This window comes from Odocoileus virginianus, chromosome 7 (assembly GCF_023699985.2).
Source record: "Odocoileus virginianus isolate 20LAN1187 ecotype Illinois chromosome 7, Ovbor_1.2, whole genome shotgun sequence".
Classification (NCBI taxonomy): Eukaryota; Metazoa; Chordata; class Mammalia; order Artiodactyla; family Cervidae; genus Odocoileus; species Odocoileus virginianus.
The window spans coordinates 43,577,243-43,601,497 of record NC_069680.1 but is presented as its reverse complement, the minus strand read 5'-3'; the positions used below and the strand labels follow the sequence as shown (position 1 = coordinate 43,601,497).

At 39.2% G+C, this 24,255-nt stretch overlaps 1 protein-coding gene across 1 annotated transcript; it reads right to left on the bottom strand.

The window, feature by feature from the left end:
- Positions 1-621: 621 nt before the first annotated feature.
- On the bottom strand, positions 622-23,999 carry LIPM (lipase family member M). The gene is made up of 9 exons (XM_070470610.1): positions 23,711-23,999; positions 15,024-15,141; positions 9,643-9,841; positions 8,546-8,655; positions 7,157-7,293; positions 6,885-7,031; positions 5,260-5,331; positions 3,788-3,859; positions 622-1,223 (listed from the first exon to the last, which is right to left on the bottom strand). Exons 1-9 carry the CDS (start codon positions 23,855-23,857, stop codon positions 954-956), a joined length of 1,272 nt encoding a protein of 423 aa, XP_070326711.1. The 5' UTR covers positions 23,858-23,999; the 3' UTR covers positions 622-953.
- Positions 24,000-24,255: the final 256 nt, after the last annotated feature.

The following is a 24,255-nucleotide window of genomic DNA, read 5'->3' as shown; positions in this document are numbered from 1 at the left end:
TTGGATGGCATCATTGACTCAATGGACATGAGTTTGAGTAAACTCCAGGAACTGGCAATGGACAGGGAGGCCTGCTGTGCTGCAGTCCACGTGGTTGCAAAAAGTTGGACACGACTGGAGCAACTGAACTTAACTGAACTGGGTATGATTGCCTGATAACAGTACCTCTGTTAAGATCAAAGCATAATGTTGTATTATGTTCATGATATTTTAAAACTTTCTTCCTGGTGTTTCATTTTTGAAGGCAGAAAACTTGGCTGGACATTTGTAACCAGTAGGTCTCCTAGCAACAATCTGTAAATTATCAAAGAAGCTTGAACTAGAATGTAGGTACTGAAATACATACGCATGCTTTATTGGAAAAACTCATAAATATCCTAGAAGATAATCTTCTTTGACTCTCAGCTATGAAACTTGGCCTTTTCATCTATACTGTACATTGATTTTTCTTTTTTGGTTAAAGCAACTTGGCTTCCTGAGGTAGTGTTATGTCTCTGTAGCAATAAGGTAAAAACATCTAGCTTATTTTTTCAAATTCAGCAACCATCTGGAACTTCAAGACCTCTGACCCCAATTCATCATTTTACTTTATTGCTCCAAAAATATGGCTCATAGACAATAAATGTTTTAAGGAAGTTTATTTGAATGACGTAAAGAATGACTAGATAATTTCTAGCTGTCAGCTAAAACCTACCTTTCAAGATGGCAGAATACACAATAGTACATGAAAACTGTGTTCACCCAATGAGTAGTTCAATTAATTGAAAAAATTAAATGTCAGTTTTAGCCTCAAATGCAAAAAATCTAAAGGAATGAATACAATCTTAACCCTAATCTTGGCCCTCCCTTTTCCTAATATGGTGAGTTTCCAGTGCTGAAAATCTTTAATATCTTTTACTCATGGCCCCATCATTCATGAGGTTTTTTCCTAAGACTAGTCAGTATCAGATGCTTCACAAGCTTATACTGATAGTTCCCTGGGAAAGGCTGGTATCTTCCTGTTTCATCAGATGTATGATTTCATTGTACATACGGTGAGGAGCATCCAGACCCCAGATGAAATCCACGTGGGCCCATTCAGGAATGTTCTTATGGTAGATGAGGGTGGTCACCTCAGAGAGCAGTGTTCTCACATCATCCGGATTTGAAAGCCAGTCCTGACCCCCAGTCCACATCGCTGTAGGGACTGTCATATCTCTAACTTTGTACCTTATAGGAGTTGGCTAGAGAAAAGAAATAGTTTTTAACTGTATAACATTTGGACTTCCAAACTCATCATTTACTTTTCTAATAAACACAGTCAATGTGCTCTGTGTTGTGATGAAAGGGGCATGGGCACTGGACCCATACAAAACTGCATTAAGAGTTTCTACTCCAGCCCCTGCTTAACCTCATTTAACCTCGGTTTCTTCATCTGCAAAATGTGGATGATGCCTGGAATAAATTACCAAGTTAAATGGGAAAACACCTCAATTGCCCAGCACCTTTGGCATTGCATGTTCAATTCTTTCCCTATTAGTAAATATTTAGTATATAAATTGCCTTTAAAAGATAATACTCCTGTCTTTTTCAAAAATAATTTCACAGCATTTCATGAGGTCAGATTGAAGAGATTCTACAGAGAAAGGCAAGAGGATGCAACCTATTGAGAAGGACTTGGGTGTTCACAGGGGTTTTCTGTCCTGTGTCTCCAGAAACATGGGGAAGCTAATGGCACTGAAACTTGGGGAGTTTGAACCCAGAAGTGGTAAGAATTAGATCCCTGCTCTAGTCACCCATCACCCAGAGAAAAGATATCTAGGATTCCTAGTTCTTGAGATCTTCTCTTATTCAAACAGAAATACCAGATCAGTTTGGTTGGCTGAGAGCCCTTGATGTTAATACACACCAAGAACTTTCAACAGAAATGTCCAGGCCCACTTCTCACTCAGAAAATCAACCCTGGATCCAGGGCTCCAATCCTGGGAGTCTTCATTTCTCTTTGTGGCTTTTAAGAATTTGAAGGTATAGCATCTGATGCTGTGAGTTATAATAAGACATATGTGTATGGTCTTCATTCATGTTTGTGGTCAGATCCACTTTTATACAGTAACTAGATGTGAAAGGTTGGAATAGTCTATGGAACCTATAGTATGTTTTTCTCATCTAACAGGTGAAATGATTGAACTGAATATCAGGACTGGCTCTAAGGCTATGTGCTTCTATGATATCTTTTTGTCATAATACCTTTTGGTATGTGTGTTTTTCTTTCCATGACATTTTCTGTCACCTATTTTGCATGCTTCACTTTCTAATTTATGACCTTAAATATTGATTAATTAAATCTATCTTGGAACTGGTATGCTTTCTCTAAAGATATATTTTAGGAAACAAGAAGGATCTAAAAATATATAGCTGAAACTCGTGATTGAGAGTTTGCTCTTCGGGGGCATTGCAACGGTCTCTCCAGTTTCCTAGACTTTTACACTTAGACTGTTGTAGAAAAGTGGACGCTAAGTATGATGTGAGACTCTCAAAGATTCACCTATGTGTGTATTCTGCTCCCTCCAGCTTTATGTTTGTGTGGTCAAAATCTGTTTACATTCATATACAAGCTAACCAATAAACTTCAGAGAAGATTTTATGCTCAGAAAAGTTTGATGCCCATTACTTTTACTTTAAATTTTAGTCCATAGCATTGATTACACACACATTTTCTTGGGTAATATTTTTTCATATTTTTCACTTGCAGATTACAGATTCATTAAAAGTGTAACCAGGCAGAACTATTAAAAGTTACCTCATCCAATAATTTTTATTTTAAAGAGAAACAGATTGAGGCCTGAAGAATCAAAGCCGTCTAGCCATCATTACACAACTTTGTAGGGCAGAGGCAAAACTAATGCAGTAATTCTCACTTGTTATTAATACTTTTTACTGTACCATGAACCAGACTCACTCCTGCCATCTTCATTTTTTTTTTCTGTTGTCACTGTTGTTTTTAAATCTTGAAAGATCCTTCCAGCAGCCACCAGACTACACCCTTCCCTTCACTGTCTACCCAATCTTGCTCCTAAGAGGGCCAGTGTCTTGTTCACAGAGGCAGCATCATCAGAAAAGTCCTCCTACTGCATTATAACAGTTTTTTTAACCTCTGAAAGTCTCTTGTCAAAGCTTTGAACTTTCTCCTTCTTAAATGAAGTTGAACCAGAACTTATTACTTTCTACTTGAATTCTTTTTTAAGAATTTATTTTATGCCATGCACATAATTGATTGACAATGTTGTGTTAATTTCTGCTGTACCACAAAATGATTCAGATGTATATTCTTTTTCATTTTGTTTTCCATTATATTCACAGGATATTGAATAGAGTTCTCTGTGCTATACAGTAGGACACCATTGTTTATCTATCCTATATATATTAGTTTGCATTTGCTAATCCCAAACTTCAAGTCAATGCCTCTCCTAACCCCTCTGCCCTGGCAACCACAAGTCTGTTCTCTTTGTCTGTAAGTCTGCTTTGTAGATAAGTTCATTTGTGTCATATTTTAGATGCCACATATAAGGGATAACATATGGTATTTTCCTTTCTTTTTCTGACATACTTCACTTAGTATGATAATCTCTGGGTCCATCCATATTGTTGCAAATGACATTATTTCATTCTTTTTTATGGCTGAATAGTATTCTATTCTACTTGATTTCTTGTACTTTATTCCCATTTCTAGAATAAACTGCCAGTATAACTTTTCTCTCATGCATTTCAAAAGGATATATTTTCAGCAGTTGGTATTTGATTTTCTTACCTGATTGCCTTTTTCCAGATTTTTGGTCTCACTGCCCCAGTCAAATGCTCGGAGTTCCCCAGAATTCATAGCCTAAAAGGAAACAAAAATTTAGATGGCATTCAAATGTGTTAAGGGATAAAGGTGGGAGGAGGGGTGAAAACATGCTGCCAAGTCTGCAGTTATGAGGGAAGCAGAGAACAAAGCCTGAGGCTACTTTCCATTCAGCTTCAGGATAGTCTTCAGGAGAGTGTAAAGACAAGAATAAGGTCCTTCAGGAAGAAAAATGTGCTATAGAAATACTTGGCCACCATATTATACAACCCCAGAAAATGTATCCCCATCGTAGTCTATGTAGGCGGATATCCTGCACAAACCTAGAGTGGGAGAGTAGCCCCTACATTTGTGCAATGTAGTGATTCTGGAAGAAGATGACCAACATTTAATCCATTTAGAATTCTTCTTTGATTTTGATGATAAAATGCCTCCCCCTACTCTTCTCTCTCTCTCTCTTTCTTGCTCTTACACACATCTACTAAAATATAGCAATGACCTTTGAAGAACAATTTGACTAGGTTCTAAATTAGCAAAGTGGACAGGACCAATATTTATGATTTATTAATGTCATCATCACTATTACAACTTTTTGTTGAGTTAAAAGTCACCCATTTTTAAAAACAAAGTAGTGTTTTTAGTATATATGTACATACATTAGTCGCTGCGTCATGTCTGACTCTTTTGCAGCCCCATGGACTTTAGAGCCCATGAGGTTCCTCTTCCATGGAATTCTCCAGGCAAGAATACTGGAGTGGGTGGCCATTCCCTTCTCCAAGGGTATTTTGAATAGGTGAGAGTCTAAGGTTAGTGAGGTTCTAACTCTCTGGCCTATGTGCATTTTTATTCCCACAGCCGATTGGGGTCACTCTATAGTATCATCTATAATGAGCAATATTAGTTTTGTTGCTTCTTCACATGTGAAAAATAATTAGCAGTCACATTGTTCCTTGAACCAATGCCGAACAAACTCACCACACTGTGCCTAGAGATAGTTCCTGTGACTGTTAATCAGGACATTCCTTCCTTGCCTGCAGGTGAAATCTACAGCACAAATGACTTCTTGTGGAAACCTCTTTGGGGAATTAGACCTGCGTTTGCATTTTTATTTCTACTTGACTATGTTGTCCTGCTGGAAAAGCCTATCTCCAGTCTCATCTTTGAGGTGTCTAGAGACTGAAAATGTCTCACCTGAACCGTCTGAATTCACACTTGCAGAAGTCTACTAAAGATGTCCTAGGGCCAATCCTTTCCTCCCACATCCTGAAAAGTTTCAGGGTTCTAGATCAAACTCACAGTTGAAATAGTGTTGACAGAATCACGTGTCATCTTGTAATAAAGGTGAAACAACTCCTGGGCTCTCCGAGGAGCATTCTTTGACTTTTCCAGATACACTGCACAAACACCTTAAACAAAGACTACAAATTCAGCATCCTTACCTGACTCCAGTGCAGGATATTTTGCACAGATGTTCCTGAAGGAGTATGAGCGACATAGACATTTGCTCGGCTCTGTAACAAAGCATGAATAGTTTGTGGGACATACATGGAAAAACTCACAAGATTTGTACCTTGTTAAGATCAAATCTTCAGGGTGTCAAACTCAGAAATGGTAACATCATTAAAGTCTCAGCATTTATCCATGAAATAGGAAACTACACATGCACATAATTTTAAAAATGACCCTAAACATATCACAAGCACCTAGATTTTTCATCTAAGAAAAGTTTCTCATTAGACATCTGACTTTATCTTTTAAAAAGCTTTCCTAAAGTAATTAAGGATAAAGACTCAAGAACTGAGACTGCATTCAAATCTCACTTCTGCTGTTTAATTTTTAGGAGAAATTGAGAGCATATCTTAATCCACTAAATGTCAGGTTATTAATCTGAAAAGTGGGAATATTGATAATACCCATCTCATAAGGTTGTTATAGGGAATAATAGCCTGGCATACAATAAAATGCTTATCAAATGATAGCTCTTCATCATATCTTTGATTTAAAAAAACTGCAAAAAATCTTTAGGAATTAAAAACAGGTTCCTCCCGCTGTTGACAGATAGCCCTCCGCTGTCTGGTGTCCTTAGGGGACTGTCCCCTCTGCAGAGAGCTGCACTGCCCAATGCCTCCCCATGACTGGTGCTGTCTGCATTAAATGATTATTTGATGTGGGGGTTATAAAGACCCAGCCCTCTCATGCTAACTTGGGACAATTCTGAAGGGTCATCCCATCTTCAAAGATCCCTAGGGGGTCAACTGAAGTTCCCACTGAGGCTACATCTCAGCTGGACTTTTTTGATCTACCAAACCCTGTTGCCTTCCCTTTTCTAGGTGTTATTCCAAGGCCACAGCCCAAATAATTTTGCACACGAATCTCCATCTCAGAGTATGCTTCCTGGGGAACCCACTGTCATACTCACCAAACGGTAGCTATGCCTTGTGTGTGCTAAGTTTCTTCAGTTGTGTCTGACTCTTTGCAATCCTATGGACCATAAACTGCCAGGCTCCTCTGTTTATGGGATTCTCCAAGCATGAATACTGGAGTAGGTTGCCATGCCCTCCTCTAGGGGATCTTCCCAACCCTTGGACCAAACCTGTGTCTCTTACATCTCCTGCATTGGCAGGCAAGTTCTTTACCACTAACACCACCTGGGAAGCCCTGGGAAGCTATGTCTTAGCCAAACTCCCAGACAGCCTATCACAGCACTTAAACTACAAACTGGAAAGGTCTGAGTAAAAAGAAGTGGGTGATGCACAGTAGTTTTCTCTTTTGACTTATGGGTTCTAATCACATATTTTTGCAGATTTAATTCACTATAGTAAAGCTGCCTTCAGACCTCTTCAATCTTTAATCTATGGAGTTAATGTGTAGTCATGTTGTTATGTTAAACTTGACTTAGCCCATGTTAAAGTATTTTCTGCATAGTATTATGATTTGAAGAAAACTGAGTTTCTTGGAGCATCACTTCTCTGTCTTCCTTGGCATTAGCTCACCCTCAAGGAGAGGGAATAACAACTCTTTGCTTTGTTCTGGGACACTAAGAATTGACTAGGCTGCCACTTACCATGTTCATATTATTTGCATTAAATCCTCCCAGGAGTAACATGAAGTTGCTACAAATCTGATCCATAATCATCTGGCCACAAAGGTAAATAACAAACTGTCTGAGAAATCGGGTCTGGTAGAGAAATTCTCTTTTGCCAAACAATCCCTGTAAAAACATGAAATAGTCATTATAGTCGAAAAGAAGTGTCTCTAATGTAAAAGTGTATCTCCTAGCCAATGGGCTGGAAGACTATTGTGCATAGACAAGAAATTTTCTGAGGAGTCACATACCTTGATCATCATATCTGGCAGCAGCAAAAATTTGGTCCCAGGGCTTTTTGCATATTTAATAGTAGCTATGGGTGCTAAAGCAAAATACATTTTTATTTTCTGAGCCAGCTCTGGCATGGTGGAAAATGCAATAAAGCCTGCAAAAAAGAAATATGTCAACATGGATATTGAATATCCTAGAGCAAATAAAATGCCTATTTTACTTCTACCAAGATGTTTCATTAATATTTTGCTGTTTAGCTAAGTAATTATGTGTGTTCTAACTCTCTTGAGAAATTATAAGGTCTTCGACAGGCAAAAACAACAGCAGCAACCACATCTCTGAGCTTCCTTTGATGTTTTGGATAGTTGCTGCCCATTACTAGGTTCTCAGTGAATTATTAAATTATTGAATCCAATAATATGGATTTTGAGAAAATATGTGTATTGAGAGGTAACTATATGTTAGACACTTTGCAGGAGACTTTCATGGGTCTTACTTAACTTTCAGATGTTTGTGAGGTTTTTTTTAAATAAATCTTTATAGTGAGAGACATCAAGGATGAAAGACTTTTTCTTGTTTATTGATAAAAACCACGTTCTCTAACATAGTGGGTATTGAGATAACAGAGTTTTGCTGATTTTCTTGGATCTCTAACTTTTCTGGAGCCCAAATTGGAACACAGTAGCTCAGCTGGGAAAGAATCCACCTTTAATGCAGGAGACCCCGGTTCGATTCCTGGGTTGGGAAGATCTGCTGGAGAAGGGATAGGCTACCCACTCCAGTATTCTTGGCCTTCCCTGGTGGCTCTGTTGCTAAAAAAATCTGCCTGCAATGAGGGAGACCTGGGTTCAATCCCTGGGTTGGGAAGATCTCCTGGAGAAGGGAACAGCTACCCACGCCAATATTCTGGCCTGGAGAATTCCATGGATTGTATAGTCCATGGGGTTGCAAAGAGTCTGATATGACTGAGAGACTTTCACACACATTAGTAGAGAAATTGTCCAGTGAACTGGATTCCAGTTCTTATTTGTGCCTACAGACGAGGAATGGGATACTGGTAAAGTCAGTCTGTGCCTCAGTTTCCATACTTATAAAATAGAGACCAATACCCCAGATTGCAAAGGGACCATCTTTCTCGAGCCTTTGGGAGAAAAATACTATTATAGAAAGCCAGGGCATTGCCATTATATTGGAAATACTATGTGTCTATTTTAAAAGGGCCTGCATACTCTCTGTCTAAGCTGATATTTGCATGTTGTGGGGCAGGAGGGTGGGCAGGGAGAAATCAGAATCTCATGGCCCTGAAGAAGCCATATCTGAGAGAAGTCTGTGATGCCTGGCCTGGCTGTGCTCATATACGGTCACATTTCTCCTGAATATACAAACCTGACTTTTTTGGAACTTACCCATGGTGGTGCCCTGTGAATAGCCGACATAATAAATCTTTTCTTGGCCCGTTTTCTGCAAAATAAAGTTTATGACTGCAGGAAGGTCAAACCTAGCCATCTCATCATAGCTACAAGGGGAAAAAACAAAGTTATATGAAAAATTATAACCAGAAACAAACAAAAGCAGCCCTCCAGGGTTTACAAACACACTTGAGTTGTCAGTCCCATCCATCAGCTTGTTACTGTGCTGCTCACAATACTCAGGATGGACTTGTTTCAAACCCATGATGCGTAGGTGCCTCTGGGATCATGGGCTGTTAGCAAACTGTTGTTTTCTCTAGATATTATCATAGAGAAATAACTGTCTTAATCAACATTTAGTGAGCAAAAGCTCCACCTCCTAGGGGAGGTGTCCTCGTTATTCGCCTAGCAGAATAGCATAGGGCCAACCAGATTGTTTGTTTTTTTGGCCATGCCAGGCGACCTGCAGGATCTTAGTTCCCCACCAGGGATTAAACCCATACTGCCTGCAGTGGAAGCATGAAGTCTGAACAACTGGACTGCCAGGGAATTCCCATGCAGATTCTTTATATGAAATGTATTAAAGATGCTGCAGGGTCCCTTCTCTGGTGAAATGGATAAACAGAAAGTTGAATATCAATAGATCATTCAAATAAAAACATTAAAAAACACTTTTGTAAGAGTGTGAGAGATCTATTAACCAAGTTAATGGCCCCTAAAGCTTATTCATTCCCTTTATATCTTTAACACTCCTGTCCTCATCTTCTTCTGGGGTCCAGAGTCATCACTTAGGGAAGAGTCAGTCCCAGGATATCCATCTACAAGGAAATGGACCTACATTTCTCCCATTCCAGTCTCCATCATTTGACACTAACCATCATTCTTATCCCACTGGCCACAACAACCTTCTACTTGGGGAACTCAATTTACTCTCCCCAGAGAATCATTAGTCAACTATGACAATTGGGGGACATAGTGTTGGGATATTGATGGGCCAACCAAAGTAAATTATCTTAATACCAGGAGTTCTAATTCTTTACTCAGTTCTCCCAAAGACATCCATGTCCATCTCCACTCTCAGGATTTACATATACCTGAAAGCCCAGAACTCATCTTGGTCTATGGAGAGGGTCTTGTGTTTCCGAGACCAGGTGTTTCCCCTGCTGTTCCCCAGCCACACGTCAAAACCAGCATCTGCCAGAATGAAGCCCAGGCTGTTGTTGGGCAGGTTGGAAATCCAGTTGCTAGCATCTCCCAGCAGGCCATGCTGCAGTAACACCACAGGTCTGGGACCTACAGAAAAGTGAATTTCAACAGCGTGTAATGTTCTGCACCTGTCTTATCCCTAATGTGTTTGAAGGCTTAAAGTTAGACAGACCTGTGTTCAAACCTCAATCCGGTTGCTTGCTAACTTGATTACCTTGGCCAGTTACTTAACCTTTCTGTGCCTTGATTTCCTCATGAAAAAAATAGTATTTTTGTTATGATTAAGTAAAATAGTGCACAAGAAGCAGATGGCAGAATGTCTGACACAGAGAAAGAATAACGTTTGCCTTCTATTGTTGCTTTTGTGTAGTTACCATTATCATTAGACTTGTGTGGGGTCAGAGGATATTGGAAGTGCCCCAGGAAGAATGTATAGTATAATGATTAATTTAATTATATATAATTATAACTATCACATATAAATAAGAAAATAATGTTATAATATTTAAGTATGCTATATTATAAAATTATATATAAATATATGTGTATATTAATATTACAATATCAATAATGTACACTATGGGCTGTAAAGAGTCAGACACAACTTAGTAACTGAGCAATAAAGTTAATATACAATTTAAAATTAAGATTATACAATATATATAATTACTGACATACTATTAATATACACACATATAAATATATACACAAATATATTTAATATATTATATGTTTACTATATTAATAACATATAAACATACACTTGTGTAATTATAAATATATAATATTTATATACACACACACACACACACATATATACACACACACACACCATACACTTAATGGCTTAATTGTTATAGGTCTTTCATATCAAGAGAACTGGCAAGCCAACTTGAAGGAATTTCAACTGTTAAACATGTGAAAGTTTTAACATCAAAATAAATAATGATGATATAAATTATATCCCATTGAATAAACTAAAAATGTATGAGTTAACATTGACACCAACAAAAAATAAACAAGTAATTATGGGAGGAAAAAAACTCTTAGTTACAGCATGTTAATCATGTGTGTGAAAGTGTCATTCATTTGTGTCTAACCTTTGTGACTCTAGGGACTGTAGCCTGCCAGGCTCATCTGTCCATGGAATACTCCAGGCAAGAATACTGGAGTGGGTTGCCATTCCTTTCTCCAGGGGATCTTCTTGACCCACGGATCAAACCCAGGTCTCTTGCATTGCAGGCAGATTCTTTACCGCGTGAGCCACCAGGGGATATGGAAACTTGGATTGTGCTATAAATTCATCTGTGGATGCTAAAATTAATGGGTAAAAGTTTGAAGAGATACAGGATATTTACATATCCAGAAAAATCTCCTCAAAAATTATTTATGAATTCCAGAGTGAAGAATATGAACTTTATGGTGGAAAAACAGCAGACACCACCTTAGCAAAGTGATCGTTGCTAAATATTCCCAAAATGGAAATGCCTGACCTCTTAAAAGATAGTAGCTCCTGTCATTCAGTAAACTGAGTCCCTATCAGTGAACTGAGTCCATACTCAGTCCATACTCAGAGTCTCCATAGAAGACAAAGGCCTTTCTATAGCAAACTAATTTAGCATCTGGGCAATCTTCATGAATGCCATTTGCCTCATTTTATCCTTCTGGAGCGAGAACTCGAGGGCTGCTACTGCAAGGCCAGGATAAAGGAACTCAGAGTTATTTTAGGTTTTCATTTATGTCTGGTCCTTGAGTTCATCCTCTTAACCCTCAAGGAGATGACCTCAACATGAGGTGATCAAATCAAGGAGAATCAGTGCTCCTCTTTGGAACCCTAAGGACGTTTCCCATGGTTGGGGCCAACTTGGTCCTCCTTAGCAGTAGGCTTTGTCCTTATGGCTCACCTAGTGAATGAATTGGCTTACAAATGATTTATTTCATTTCAAATATCCCCTTGAGTCAAGGGCTTTCATTTAAATTAGAGCTAGCAGGTGAGTGTGTAAGGGCTGCTCAAAGATCTATCGTTTCTGAAGATGGCCCAGCCTATTTTACCTCCTGATGTAAATATTTGAAGTTAACGACGATTACTTGAGAAAATAAAATTTTAAAAAGGCTTTTGTCACAAACTCCTAGACATCTTTCAGTTGTTTGTAGTATGAATTTTATCGGTCCTCTTTTTGAAGAGATGGTGAGAAATCCTTTTCCATCATTGCTGGGAGATAACTTCCTTGCAGAGGCCAATGGGAGCTGCAGGAACAACATCAGCCACTAGAGGGGAGTATTCTGCACCCGATAGCTCAGTTGGTAAAGAATCCGCCTGCAACGCGGGAGACCTGGATTCGATCTCTGGGTTGGGAAGATCCCCTGGAGAAGGAAACGGCCGCCCACTCCAGTATTCTGGCCTGCAGAATTCCATGAACTGTGTAGTCCATGGAGTCGCAAAGAGTTGGACGTGACTGAGCGACTTTCACTTTCACTTTCATCTTGAACTCCGATTGCCTGGGCAATGAGGGGACAGTCTAAATAAAAAGTATTTAAGAAAACAAACTTCATCCATGAATAAGTGCTGCAGATAACCCTCTAAGCTTATGAAAGGCCACAGTCTCCTGCTTGCTTGGAAGAACTGTGGCCTGCTTTCCCTCTAGGATTTGTGGGGCTTAGTGAAAAAATTCTATCTCCAGGCTATTCATTTATTTACAAAAAATTCATTCATTCATTCCACATATATTTGGTACCTGCCATGTGCTTGGCACTATTTTAGGCACTGGTTATACCCTTGAACAAAGCTGATAAAGTTTCTTGCTGAGTTTACATCCTGGTTGGGAGAGACAGTTAATAAACAAACGAGAAAATATCTATCATATCAATGGTGTTAAGGGCTATAAAGAAAAGTAATCAAGATAAAGGGCCAGATCTCCATAGTTGGCAAGGGTTTGTTATTTTGAACAGACTGGTTAGGGAAGAACATGGCAGAAGACCTGAAAGAGAGGCCAGAGCAAACGGCATGGATATCTGTTGAAACAGTTGTCCAGAGAGAGAATTGTAAGTTCAAAAGCATTGACATAAGGACATGCTGGACATATATAAAGCACAACTATTTAGCTGGTGTGAAAACAAGTTGCACATTCCCACCAACAGTGCAAAAGAGTTCCCTTTTCTCCACACCCTCTCCAGTAGAAAACCATAATTTAAAAAGACACATGTGCCCCAAAGTTCACTGAAGTACTGTTTACAATAGCCAGGATATGGAAGCAACCTAAATGTCCATCAAGAGAGGAATGGATAGTGATGATGTGGCATATATACACAATAGAATATAAGTCATAAAAAGAAACAAAATTGGGTCATTTGTTGAGATGTGGATGGACCTAAAGTCTGTCATGCAGAGTGAAGTAAGTTAGAGAAAATCAAATATCATATATTAATGTATATATGTGGGCTCCCCTTGTGGCTCAGCTGGTAAAGAATCTTCCTGCAATATGGGAGACCTGGGTTCAATCTCTGTGTTGGCAAGATCCCCTGGAGAAGGGACAGGGTACCCACTCCAGTATTCTGGCCTAGAGAATTCCATGGGCTCTATAGTCCATGGGGTCACAAAGAGTCAGACACGACTGAGAGACTTTCACTTCACAATGTATGTATGTGGAATCTAGAAAAATGGTACAGGTATATCTATTTGCAGGTCAAGAGTAGAGACACAGACCTAGAGAATTGATAGGTGGACATGGGGGGAGGTGGAGGGAGGGGGTGGGGCGAATTTTGAGATTGGGCTTGATATACATTCACTGTGCTGGGTGCTGTGTTTAGTTGCTTAGTCGTGTGTGACTCTTTGCAACCCCACGGACTTAGCTCGCCAAGCCCCCACCATGTGCAAAATGGAGAGCTAGTGGGCGCCTGCTCAACAGTACGGGGAGCTCAGCTTGCTGTCCCTTGATAACCTGGGAGGGGTGAGATGGGGGTAGGGAAGAAGGGAAGTCCAAGAGGGTGGGGGAGTATGTGTACATCCAGCTGATTCACTTCCTTGTTCGGCAGAAAGTAACAACATTGTAAAACAACGATACTCCAATAAAAAATAAAATGATGTATTATTTTAAAAAGCTGTACAAATGCAAATTAGAATCAAATAGAACCCTGAACCTTCTTTATACCGAAGCCAAATAGCATTCATTCAGCATTTCTGGTCCTAGTTAAGAGAGGAATCTTAATTTGAGTGCAGGTTTTGCAACATACTAGCAAGTACTAGCAGAGATTCTCAGGGTAATTTAACCTCTGTGAGTGTCGGTTTCTTCAGATTATTGTGAAAGCTAAATGGGATTAATGTAAATGAATTTAGCATTGTGCCTGGTATACAGAAAGAAGACAGTAGGAAATTACATTATCTGTACTCTTGATGGATAATGTAGTTGCTGCTGTAAACATAGATCTAGCCTTTTAAAAGGAATAGAGCCAAATGTAGCTGAAGGATGGATATACTTTAGTTAGTAATGAAGGTGAATTTCTTAAAAGCCAGCAGTGACTGAAAATCATAAAAAAGGAGATTGTAAGAGCTATGGAGACATGTACCAAAATCTTAAAATATACATATAGTCCTCAATTCTTTAAAAGACTTTAGTGAAAATCTGAACATCTTAAATATTTACAGGATATTTATAAGACTATCTGGATGGGGAATATAACGTGCAGGGGTGAATATCAGATGCTATGTGGGAGTTTATATTCTTTGTGAGCAAGGTTTGCAGTGATCTATTTAAGAGATTATCAGTGGATATTCTAGAACGTCTACGTAGGAGGGATTGGGGGGAATGAATTAATTACTAGAAGGGATCAAAAAATAAACTTTTCTTGAAGGTGTTTTTTGAAAAGCAAATGCTGTGTTTAGAGACCTTCTTGGTGGTCCAGTAGTTAAGAATTCCCCTTCCACTGCAGGGGATGTGGTTTCAATCCCTGGTCAGGGAACTAAGATCCCACATGCTGAGGGGTAACTAAACCTGTGTGCTGCAAGTAGAGAAAGCTTGTGTGCTCAGCACAGCCAAAAAAAAAAAAAAAAAAAACCAACAAAAACAAAAACCATACCCCACTGTTTATTTGAGATAATTGGGAGTGGGCCAGTGGTGATGAGAATTAAGAAGGAGTTGAAGCCACATTTTGGCTGGAATAATGGGCCCAGTCTCTACCAAAAACCCAGGTTTCTTTCTACATACTCAAATCACAAGGAATTCTTTACTGCAGGGAATACTGCCATGTTGGGATAATATAGGGGGAATCATACTTGTCTTCTTAAGTTGCACGAGGCCTTGAGGAATCCTGTTAACAGAAAGGATATATCCATCTTCTGTTAAGACTTCATACTCCTCACAAGGATAACCTTTATGTTGGATGATTTCACTCTATGGAAAAAGCAAAACAAAAAAATTTCCTTTTTAGTTCAGTTCTGTATGGTTATGTTCTCAATGATTATAAAGTAAAAAGTAGATTTCTTGAGCATGGAAGACATAGACAAGAAATTCCTTACTTCTCACTAGCTAATTAGGTTGTTGTTAAAAAAAAAAAAAAAAAAGAAGTAAACTCTCTCCAGTTCTCATTTTCTTTATCTTTAATGTGGAGATTGAACTAGAAGGATAGTTGTGAAAGTGTAGCCCTGAGCCAAGAGCATAGCATCGTTTGGACACTTGGTAGAAACACAAAATGATCAGTTTCCACTCACACCTATTGAATTGGAAACTCTGAGCATAGGGTCCAGCAATTTGGGTCTTAACAAGTCTCTTAGGAAAATCTGATGCACTCTAACATTTGAGAACCACTGGACAAGAACACTTATTCCAAAACCTGAGCATACGTCAGAAACATTCAGGGCACTTAAATATTCCTGACCTGTCAGGAAGCATTTAACAGGAGGCTTGCTGTGTGCTGTTTTGGATCTGTCAGGAAACCTTTGGCCCTTATTAATTTCTGAATATTCAGGAGTTAAGAGGAGAGGCACGCCTTTCCCGGGGCTGAGGAATCCAGGCATTTCCTTTGTTAGTTTCTCATTATGGTGATAAGTACCCTCTTCTCTCTTTAATAGGGATCGCCTTGTGTTTTCTAAGTCTGGAATTTTAATCTTTATCTTTGCTGAGAATAACTACCTTGTAAGACAGTATGTATGCCCACACCATGTGGATTAAAACACCTTTGCTCCATCAGAGCTTCGGTCCCCATGTCTGTCTGTCTTTCTCTCTGTCTATTTCTGTCTGATTCCCTGGAGCGTGAAAGCTGGCTACATAACCCAGGGAATATTAGCCTCTTTGCTTCTTTCACTTTCTCATCGTCGACTCTAGACCACCAGGTTCCGATCCATTAAAGGACCAACAAGTGGCACCCAGAAACAGGGACTCTGGTACACGTGCATTCAGACGGAGTGACCCCAGAGGGCCTAGTGAGCCCGGTAAGTACTAAGACATGGGTCAATTATCTGGAAAACCCCTCAGTTTTCTACTTTACTTTATTACTTATTTAAAGTTCAGGGATTTTTGGTTTCACGCCAGCAAGTAGAGGCTTGCCTTCAGACAGTGGTTGAATGTAACCCTTGGTTCCTTGATGAAGGTAGTTTTGATTTAGAAATTTGGCATCGGGTCAAAGAGAATGTTGAATGAGCCATCAGACAGGGAAAAAATATTATGATAGGTTTCTGGCCCTTATGGGCTCTCACTGAAGCTGTGATTCTGCCATTCCAAGGTAATTCTAGCCCTCCTGATATTTGGCTACAGGCAGAACACTTATTATATGAATATGAATTAGATGATGAAGCCTTACAAAAGGCCCAATTAGAACAACATAAGATATTTCAGAATTTTCCTAATAATCCTGCCCCAGTTGCTCCAAGCACTTCTTCCCTGCCAGCGGGCACAAATCCCAAAGTCTCTAGAAACTGCTATTTTCCATACTGTATTTGAAAAAAGAAAAAAAAAAAAAAAAAGAAAGAAAGGAAGAAAAAAGCTAAAAGACAACTAAAAAAATCACTTGCTTATGAAAATGCAAATCAAGTATGTCAAGGGCTATAGTTCCAATTCATGAGACAGGGACTATTTTTGATTATTTGAAGGCTTGTCACCATATAAGATCAGAAACTCAAAAGATGTAAATGCTGGCTGAAACAATGGTTGCTGCCTTAAGAAAAAAAAAAACGAAGGATGCTTTATATGTGGAGATAAAAACCATTTAAAAAGGGACTGTCCTAAGAAAGCTAATAAGAAACCTCCAAAAATCTGCCCTCATTGCTATAGAGGAAATGCATTGGGCCAAAGAGTGTAAATCTAAATTTGATATTAAAGGGAAACCTATTCCAGGAAACTCCAAGCAGGAGCCCCCCTACGTCCCTTTCAACAAAACCAGGGGCAAATTCCATCTTTTCCCTCAAACCCTCAACATCCAGCAGTGCTGCCATCGGTATACCAGCCCTAAATGACTTTCTCCTTTACCCTCAAGCAGTCCCCTCTAGAATACCTACTGGACTTTTTGGGCCCCTACCCCCACAAACCTTCAGTCTTTTACGCGACTGATTTAGTTTGACTTAACAGGCAGGAAGGACAGAGGTCTCCAAATGGAGAAAATAGGCTGCAAGTGTCGGACATTTTTATCTCTCTTAAGTGGCAGGAGGAAACAAACTAGTGATATTTCTTCTTTTTTTCCTTCTCTATACAAATTTAAAGGAGGTTTCCCTTAAAATACTGTGCTGCCATAATGACACCTGGTTTCACTTGAAGTTAACTACTCTCAAACTCTGAGTTAAGAGTGCATTTTTTTTATGGTAATGTTTGTCTTAAGCTATGTTAATGATTATGTATTTACCCTAGATTCTTTCTTCAAGTCGGTTCTGCCTAAGACTCAGAACCGACTTGACAAACCAGTATGTTTTAGTCATGCAAATGTTCTCTTAAACTATGTTAATGAAACTGTATTTGCGTGGAAACCTGCCTTTCTTCAAGATTCATGTCAATCATTTTGTGCCCCTGGGACAACTCACCTGGTGCCAAGGTTATCTCAAAATGCATGTTGTGGGTGAGGGGCCCGGTGTTATTGTCTTCAGTTTTGAGACATTTCCTTTCTCTAATTAGCAAACTGCTAGTAGTTATATGACACCTGGCTAAACACTAGCAGGGGGGCACTCTTTCTGCCCCTTTCTGACGCCTCTGTCAGAAGCTTTCTCTATCTCCTTTATACTTTAATAAAACTTTATTACATATAAATCTCAATTTGAGAACACATTACAAACTTCTACAGATTTATAGTTAGCTTTTCTAAAATATTTTGGAGAAATATCATTTCATTATCCTTCTGGTAAGCTGTGTAATTTCTTCAAAAACACTGAATTTATTATTTCTCGCATTTCTTTTATATAGATGGGACTAAAAATGCCAAGGCTTCATTCTGGTCTCTTAAAAAATATAAAGTCTTTTACACTAAATTCCATTCTGCTCAACAAAATGAATTATACGCTCTTATTCAAGTTATTTGCCTACATCCTTACCCCACTAATATAGTCTCTGATTCTATATATTCAGTTTTTGTATTAAAAAATATAGAAACCTCCACCATAAACTCCTAGTTCTTTTTTTTTTCTTTTTTTTTCCATTTATTTTTATTAGTTGGAGGCTAATTACTTTACATCATTACAGTAGTTTTTGTTATACATTGAAATGAATTAGCCATGGATTTACATGTATTCCCCATCCTAGTCCCCCCTCCCACCTCCCTCTCCACCCGATCCCTCTGGGTCTTCCCAGTGCACCAGGCCCGAGCACTTGTCTCATGTACCCAACCTGGGCTGGTTATCTGTTTGACCCTAGATAATATACATGTTTCAATGCTGTTCTCTTGAAACATCCCACCCTCGCCTTCTCCCAGAGTCCACAAGTCTGTTCTATACATCTGAGTCTCTTTGATGGTAACAATAACCCTATATGCAAAACTCCTAGTTCTATTAAAACAGACAATGGCCCTGCCTATATTTCTAGACACTTTAAACAGTTTTTACAATCTTTTTCTATTAAACATATTACAGGTATTCCTTATAATCCACAGACACAAGACATAGTCGAATGAACACACACACACTAAAGTTACAAATAAAAAGTTAAAGAAGGGGGGATACACAGGTACACTACTGTCTTCCTTATCTAAAGCAGACTGTACTAGATTCCAACATAAGATATTTTCTAAAACTATAATTATTGTTAATACAGCTCTATTTGTCTTAAACTTTTAAAACCTACCACAGGGAAATATTTTAACAAGAGCAGAAAGACATTTTGAGGAATTGAAGGACACTTCTCTTCCTCTGCCCATTTGGTACCAAGACGGGTTCAATAATCAATAGAAATCTGGGAAATTAATCTTACGGGGAAAGGGATATGCTTGTATTTCCCCAGATGGATCCAACAAACTTTTTCCTTGGAAGATTCAACCCAAGGGGGCCCCCGACATTCAAAATGGAGACGAAACAACAAGAACCTCGGGAGGAAGAAATTCCGATATGGGCCATGGTGACTCTAAAGATCTCCAAAAAGCACCTCCCTTGGTGACGTCAACCCTATGATCTCCCCACTTGGGGACAAATAAAAACCCTTATTAATCAAGTTAAAAATCTGACTTCTCAACAGGGAATGCCTCAGAGTCCTGAAAACCTTCTTATTGCTATGCTCTGTAGCCTGCATGACCCTCGCTGGAGCCGGATTAACTAATTTACTCACCGCCCCCCCTTTATTACAGGTCATAAAATGGATGCAGAAAAGACCCATGGTATCAACCAATGACTCCACCCATATGCCCCCTCCCTGGAACCCTCACACCCTGGGGAAGAGGGAAAACTAATTAACATTTCTTTAGGCCTTCCATTGTGCCTGGGCCCAGGAAAATTATGCATAAACGTTGGCCGACAAACTTGGGCTTTTGTCTTGCCTCCAAAAGAAGACTTTCAGACATTGCTGCCCTTTGTCTGTGAACCATGTTTACTACTGAAACTTTAGGGAAAGAGTTAGAGGAAGAACAAAAAACATTATGTAAAAGGTTACTAACACTACGTTGAAACATTACCATGACAACGGACTTCTTGGCTGGCTTGACAGTGGAATGGCATCCCCCCACCCCTCGAATTGTCCTCGATAAACAAATTGGGCCTAAACGATGGGACATCGGGAAACTTGCTGCCAGCATCAAAGAACTTGAAACTCGGACTAGACATTTCACAGAGACCAGTCGTGCTCATAGTAACTATTTCTTTCACTATAATCAGTCATATTTTATACAGGCTTGTGTCCCACTTCCTTTTGTTATCGGCCATAGGAAATTTACAATTTAATAAGACTTTACATTCTGTAACTTGTATTAATTGCCAATTTTGTGTTACTCTTGTTCAATTCGATCATAGTACCTACAACTGGGAATAAATCAAATTTCATTTACATGATAATGCCTCTCTGAATATACAGTTACTGCAAAAGAAAATCTTTGAAACGTTTCTAAATGTCTGCCCTCTTCCACTAATTTGGAAACTTCAACTGAACGAATTATCTGGGCTAGACCCATGAAGATAGTTTCAAAGTATTACCCACAGCATTTGGTCTGAAACTGTAACTTTGGTGATTGTCTTGATAATTGTATTTGTTATCATCGCCTTTCTATAAGGTTGATTAATACTAACCAAACTCATTTGGTCAGGACCTTTTTTTTTTTTTTTTTTTAACAAATTAATAAAATAGGGGGAATTGTCAGGAAGCATTTAACAGGAGGCTTGCTGTGTGCTGTTTTGGATCTGTCAGGAAACCTTTGGCCCTTATTAATTTCTGAATGTTCAGGAGTTAAGAGGAGAGGCACGCCTTTCCCAGGGCTGAGGAATCCAGGCATTTCCTTTGCTAGTTTCTCATTATGGTGACTAGTACCCTCTTCTCTCTTTAATAGGGATCGCCTTGTGCTTTGTAAGTCTGGAATTTTAATCTTTATCTTTGCTGAGAATAACTACCTTGTAAGACAGTATGTATGCCCACACCATGTGGATTAAAACACCTTTGCTCCATCAGAGCTTTGGACCCCATATCTGTCTGTCTGTCTGTCTTTCTTTCTCTCTCTGTCTATTTCTGGCTGATTCCCTGGAGCGTGAAAGCTGGCTACATAACCCAGGGAATATTAGCCTCTTTCCTTCTTTCACTTTCTCATCGTCGACTCTGGACCACCAGGTTCTGGTCCATTAAAGGACCAACACTGACACTTCAGGTTAGGAATCAGGTAATTCCAATGCATTTGTAGAATATAAAGCTGCCAAGTCTCCTAAGTATCCTGTTTCTGCCCATTGTCATTACTTAGAGAAGGAGGGATTTATTCCTATTAGCTGCTGGTTTTTAAGGAACAGGAGAGGAGAAAGCCAGGTGCAAAGTGGCCAGTGTAGTATATAGGATAAAAGGGCATAGTAGTTAAGAGAAAGGCTGTGGGGTCCCACCGCTTGAGTTTTAAAATCCTGACACTTGCGCTAATACATAAACTGTGTGATCTTAGGAAATTTAGTTAACCTGTCCCTACTGCTCAGTTTATTTGTTCATAAATTAGGTACACCAATAGTTTATTCAGGCTTCCCAGGTGCCTCAGTGGTAAAGAATCTGCCAGCAATGCAGGAGACGCAGGAGATGCAGATTTGATCCCTGAGTCAGGAAGATATCCCCTGGTGAAGGAAATGGCAACCCACTCCATGTTCTTGCTGGGACAATCCCATGGACAGAGGAGCCTGGAAGGCTATAGCCTGTGGGATCTCAAAGAGTCAAACATAACTGAGCACTCACACATGCACGTGCAATAGTTTGTATTCTCTGGGATTATTGCAAAGAATGTAAAAAGATAATTCACATATGACACCAACAAGATTGACTGGTACATAGTAGGGATTTAATGAACATTAGCTACTACTGCAATTAAAAATCACTTCTACCCCTTCAAGTAACTCCTATTCACCTTTCAGAATTCAGGTTAAGAAATCTTTCTTCAGAAAAAGTTCTTAAATTCTCTATTTTATATTTTCTGTTTTGATTTCACTGCTCTTGTGGTTAGTAACTAAGTGTCTGTCTTCTCTGCTGGATTGTTAACTCCATGAACTCAGGGCTTTGACATGCTTAGATCTCTCTGTAACTTTGGTGCTTAGCCCAGTATTGAGGCCTAACAGGTGCTCAATTAACACTAGCTGGAAGAATACTTGAGTGAGGCAAGCTATATACCAAAATATAGGATAGATTTTATCCATATGAATTAGTTGTGTGTATATGCTCAGACACTTAGTCATGTCCGATTATTTACAACCCCAAGAACTGTAGCCTGCCAGGCTCCTCTGTCCACGACAGCTTCCAGGCAAGAACTCTGGAGTGGGTAGCCATTTCCTTCTCCAGGGGATCTTTCCAATACAGGAATTGAACCCATGTTACTGGGTCTCCTGCAGCAGGCATATTCTTTACCACTGAGCCAGATCCTTAGGAGCCATCCTTCTGGCCCTTAGAAGTTCCCATACAGATTCTTCTGGGTTGTTGAGTGAAGAGAATCTCTTTAGTTGTAGATATAGCCAATCTCTCTGGGCCTCACCCACTGGGTGTGCCCAGCACCTACACAATGCTCGGGCTTCAGGAGCCCTAAGACTAAAATCCATTAAATTGGACTCTACATGGAGAATTGTACATGGAGAGGCAAAGTAAGATAGAAAATTCTTTTAATTTCCCGTATAAATTAAATGAAGTAGAATAGAAGTGCTTCCAAGTACTAATTTACATGGCTTCCCTGATGGCTCAGTGGTAAAGAATCCACCTGCAACGTTGGAAAGGAGAGTTTGATCCCTAGGTGGGGAAGATCCCCTGGAGAAGGAAATGGCAACCCATTCCCAGTATTTACATGTGTGTAGATTCAGAATATTTTGATAGCCTATTTAGAGTTTTAGAATTCATTCAAGGAAGTTTCTGTAAAAAGCTTCTTAAATCTGTATTAAGATATATTAAGTCTACGATAAAGCTATGGAGCATGAACATTACTGCTCCATAAGAGAATCACCTTACTCAGTGGGAGGCAGCCTCTTCTTTCCTGGGAGGATTTGTTGCAGGGTGGTTACAATTATGAGTTGTGTGTTCAGGCAGGTCTGGATTTGAATTCTAGTTCTACCACCTACCAAGGATATGGCCTGATTTGAGTTGCTTAACTTCTATCATCTCAGTTCTTGGATTGGAAAAATGAGGATGGTCATATCTATAGCATAGGACAGTGAAGATGAAATAATATCTTTTCAGCTTTCATCACAATGTCTGCTGTGGGATAAACATTACTATACCATGAATGTTATTAAAATTCAGCTAAGAATGTGAGCAGAAGCCAAGAAAATATTCTGGGGATGCCTAGAGAGGTCACATCATTCATGAATTTTACTGACAGGAAGACCTCTTTAGCATTCATAAGGGTCCTTTTACTACCAGTTAAAGAGTTACCAGTTCAAACTAGAATTAAATAGATTAGAATGGCACAAAATGTTACTAAAAAGAGCTGTCCTGAGAGTAAGAAAGGAGGTCTAACAACTTTCTAACATTGGAAAAAGAAGAGGAATATAATTAGCACAGATGATATGGAAATAATCATAGCTCTGAGCTTGACCGAAGACACTGCAATGATTTAACTGTTCATAGGATGAACCTAAGAATTCAAGAAAAAGTTAAATTGCGTTTGAAGCTCAAAGGAACTTAATTATTTGCCTGAATTTACTGAAATTGTTTGAGGTGAACCCATATCCACTCACACCCAGCTTAGTGTTCTTTTCAGGACAATATGTTAATTTACAACTATGCTCTACTAGAAAAAATCACCACCACATATAAATATGATATATAATGCAGATAATACACAGTTGTAAGCAATAAGCATGTAAGGTCCTTCCTTTCCCCCCAAATATGGAAAATCCCAACTTACAATATTCATGAATGCTTCTGGGTCCACAGTGATAGTTGGCATATGTCCTGAATTCACATTCCTCTGGAACAAATGCGCCACCAGGATCAGAAGCCACATCTCGTTTCTGTATGAAACAATCCATTTTTTTGACAAGATTTTTGGCATGGTCCAACATCTGCATTTATCTCTTCCTGGTAATATAACAAATGATGCTAAAATCAGAAGAACCTCTAGGTTTAAAAACTCTTTCACATGTTTGCCAGCTATAATTTCTTCTCCAAATTCCAAAGCATATATATAAGCTTGGTTGATAGGAACGAAAGAACATGAAGTAGAATAGAAACATCATCCAGAATGTCCCAATACCATCTGGCTCCTCCCATTTCATCACACGAATTGATGTGTAGAAAGAACTTTCTCTGATGCAACCTGCAATTACGTGCATTTGATGCAACCCATAAAAATCTCTGTTCACCATCAGGTAATATGAACCTTGTTGTGCTTAGCCATTCAGTTGTGTCTGACTCTTTGTGACCCCATGGACTGTAGCCCACCAAGCTCCT

What these genes read in the sequence shown, in the direction of transcription:
- LIPM (XM_070470610.1), bottom strand. Translation starts at nt 23,857, where the DNA reads ATGCCAAAAATCTTGTCAAAAAAATGGATTGTTTCATACAGAAACGAG. An exon ending in GATGAGTTCTGGGCTTTCAG is followed by an intron (nt 8,656 to 9,642) that starts GTATATGTAAAT and finishes TTCCCCTTGTAG; the next exon opens with CTATGATGAGATGGCTAGGT. An exon ending in TGCCAGATATGATGATCAAG is followed by an intron (nt 7,032 to 7,156) that starts GTATGTGACTCC and finishes ATGTTTTTACAG; the next exon opens with GGATTGTTTGGCAAAAGAGA.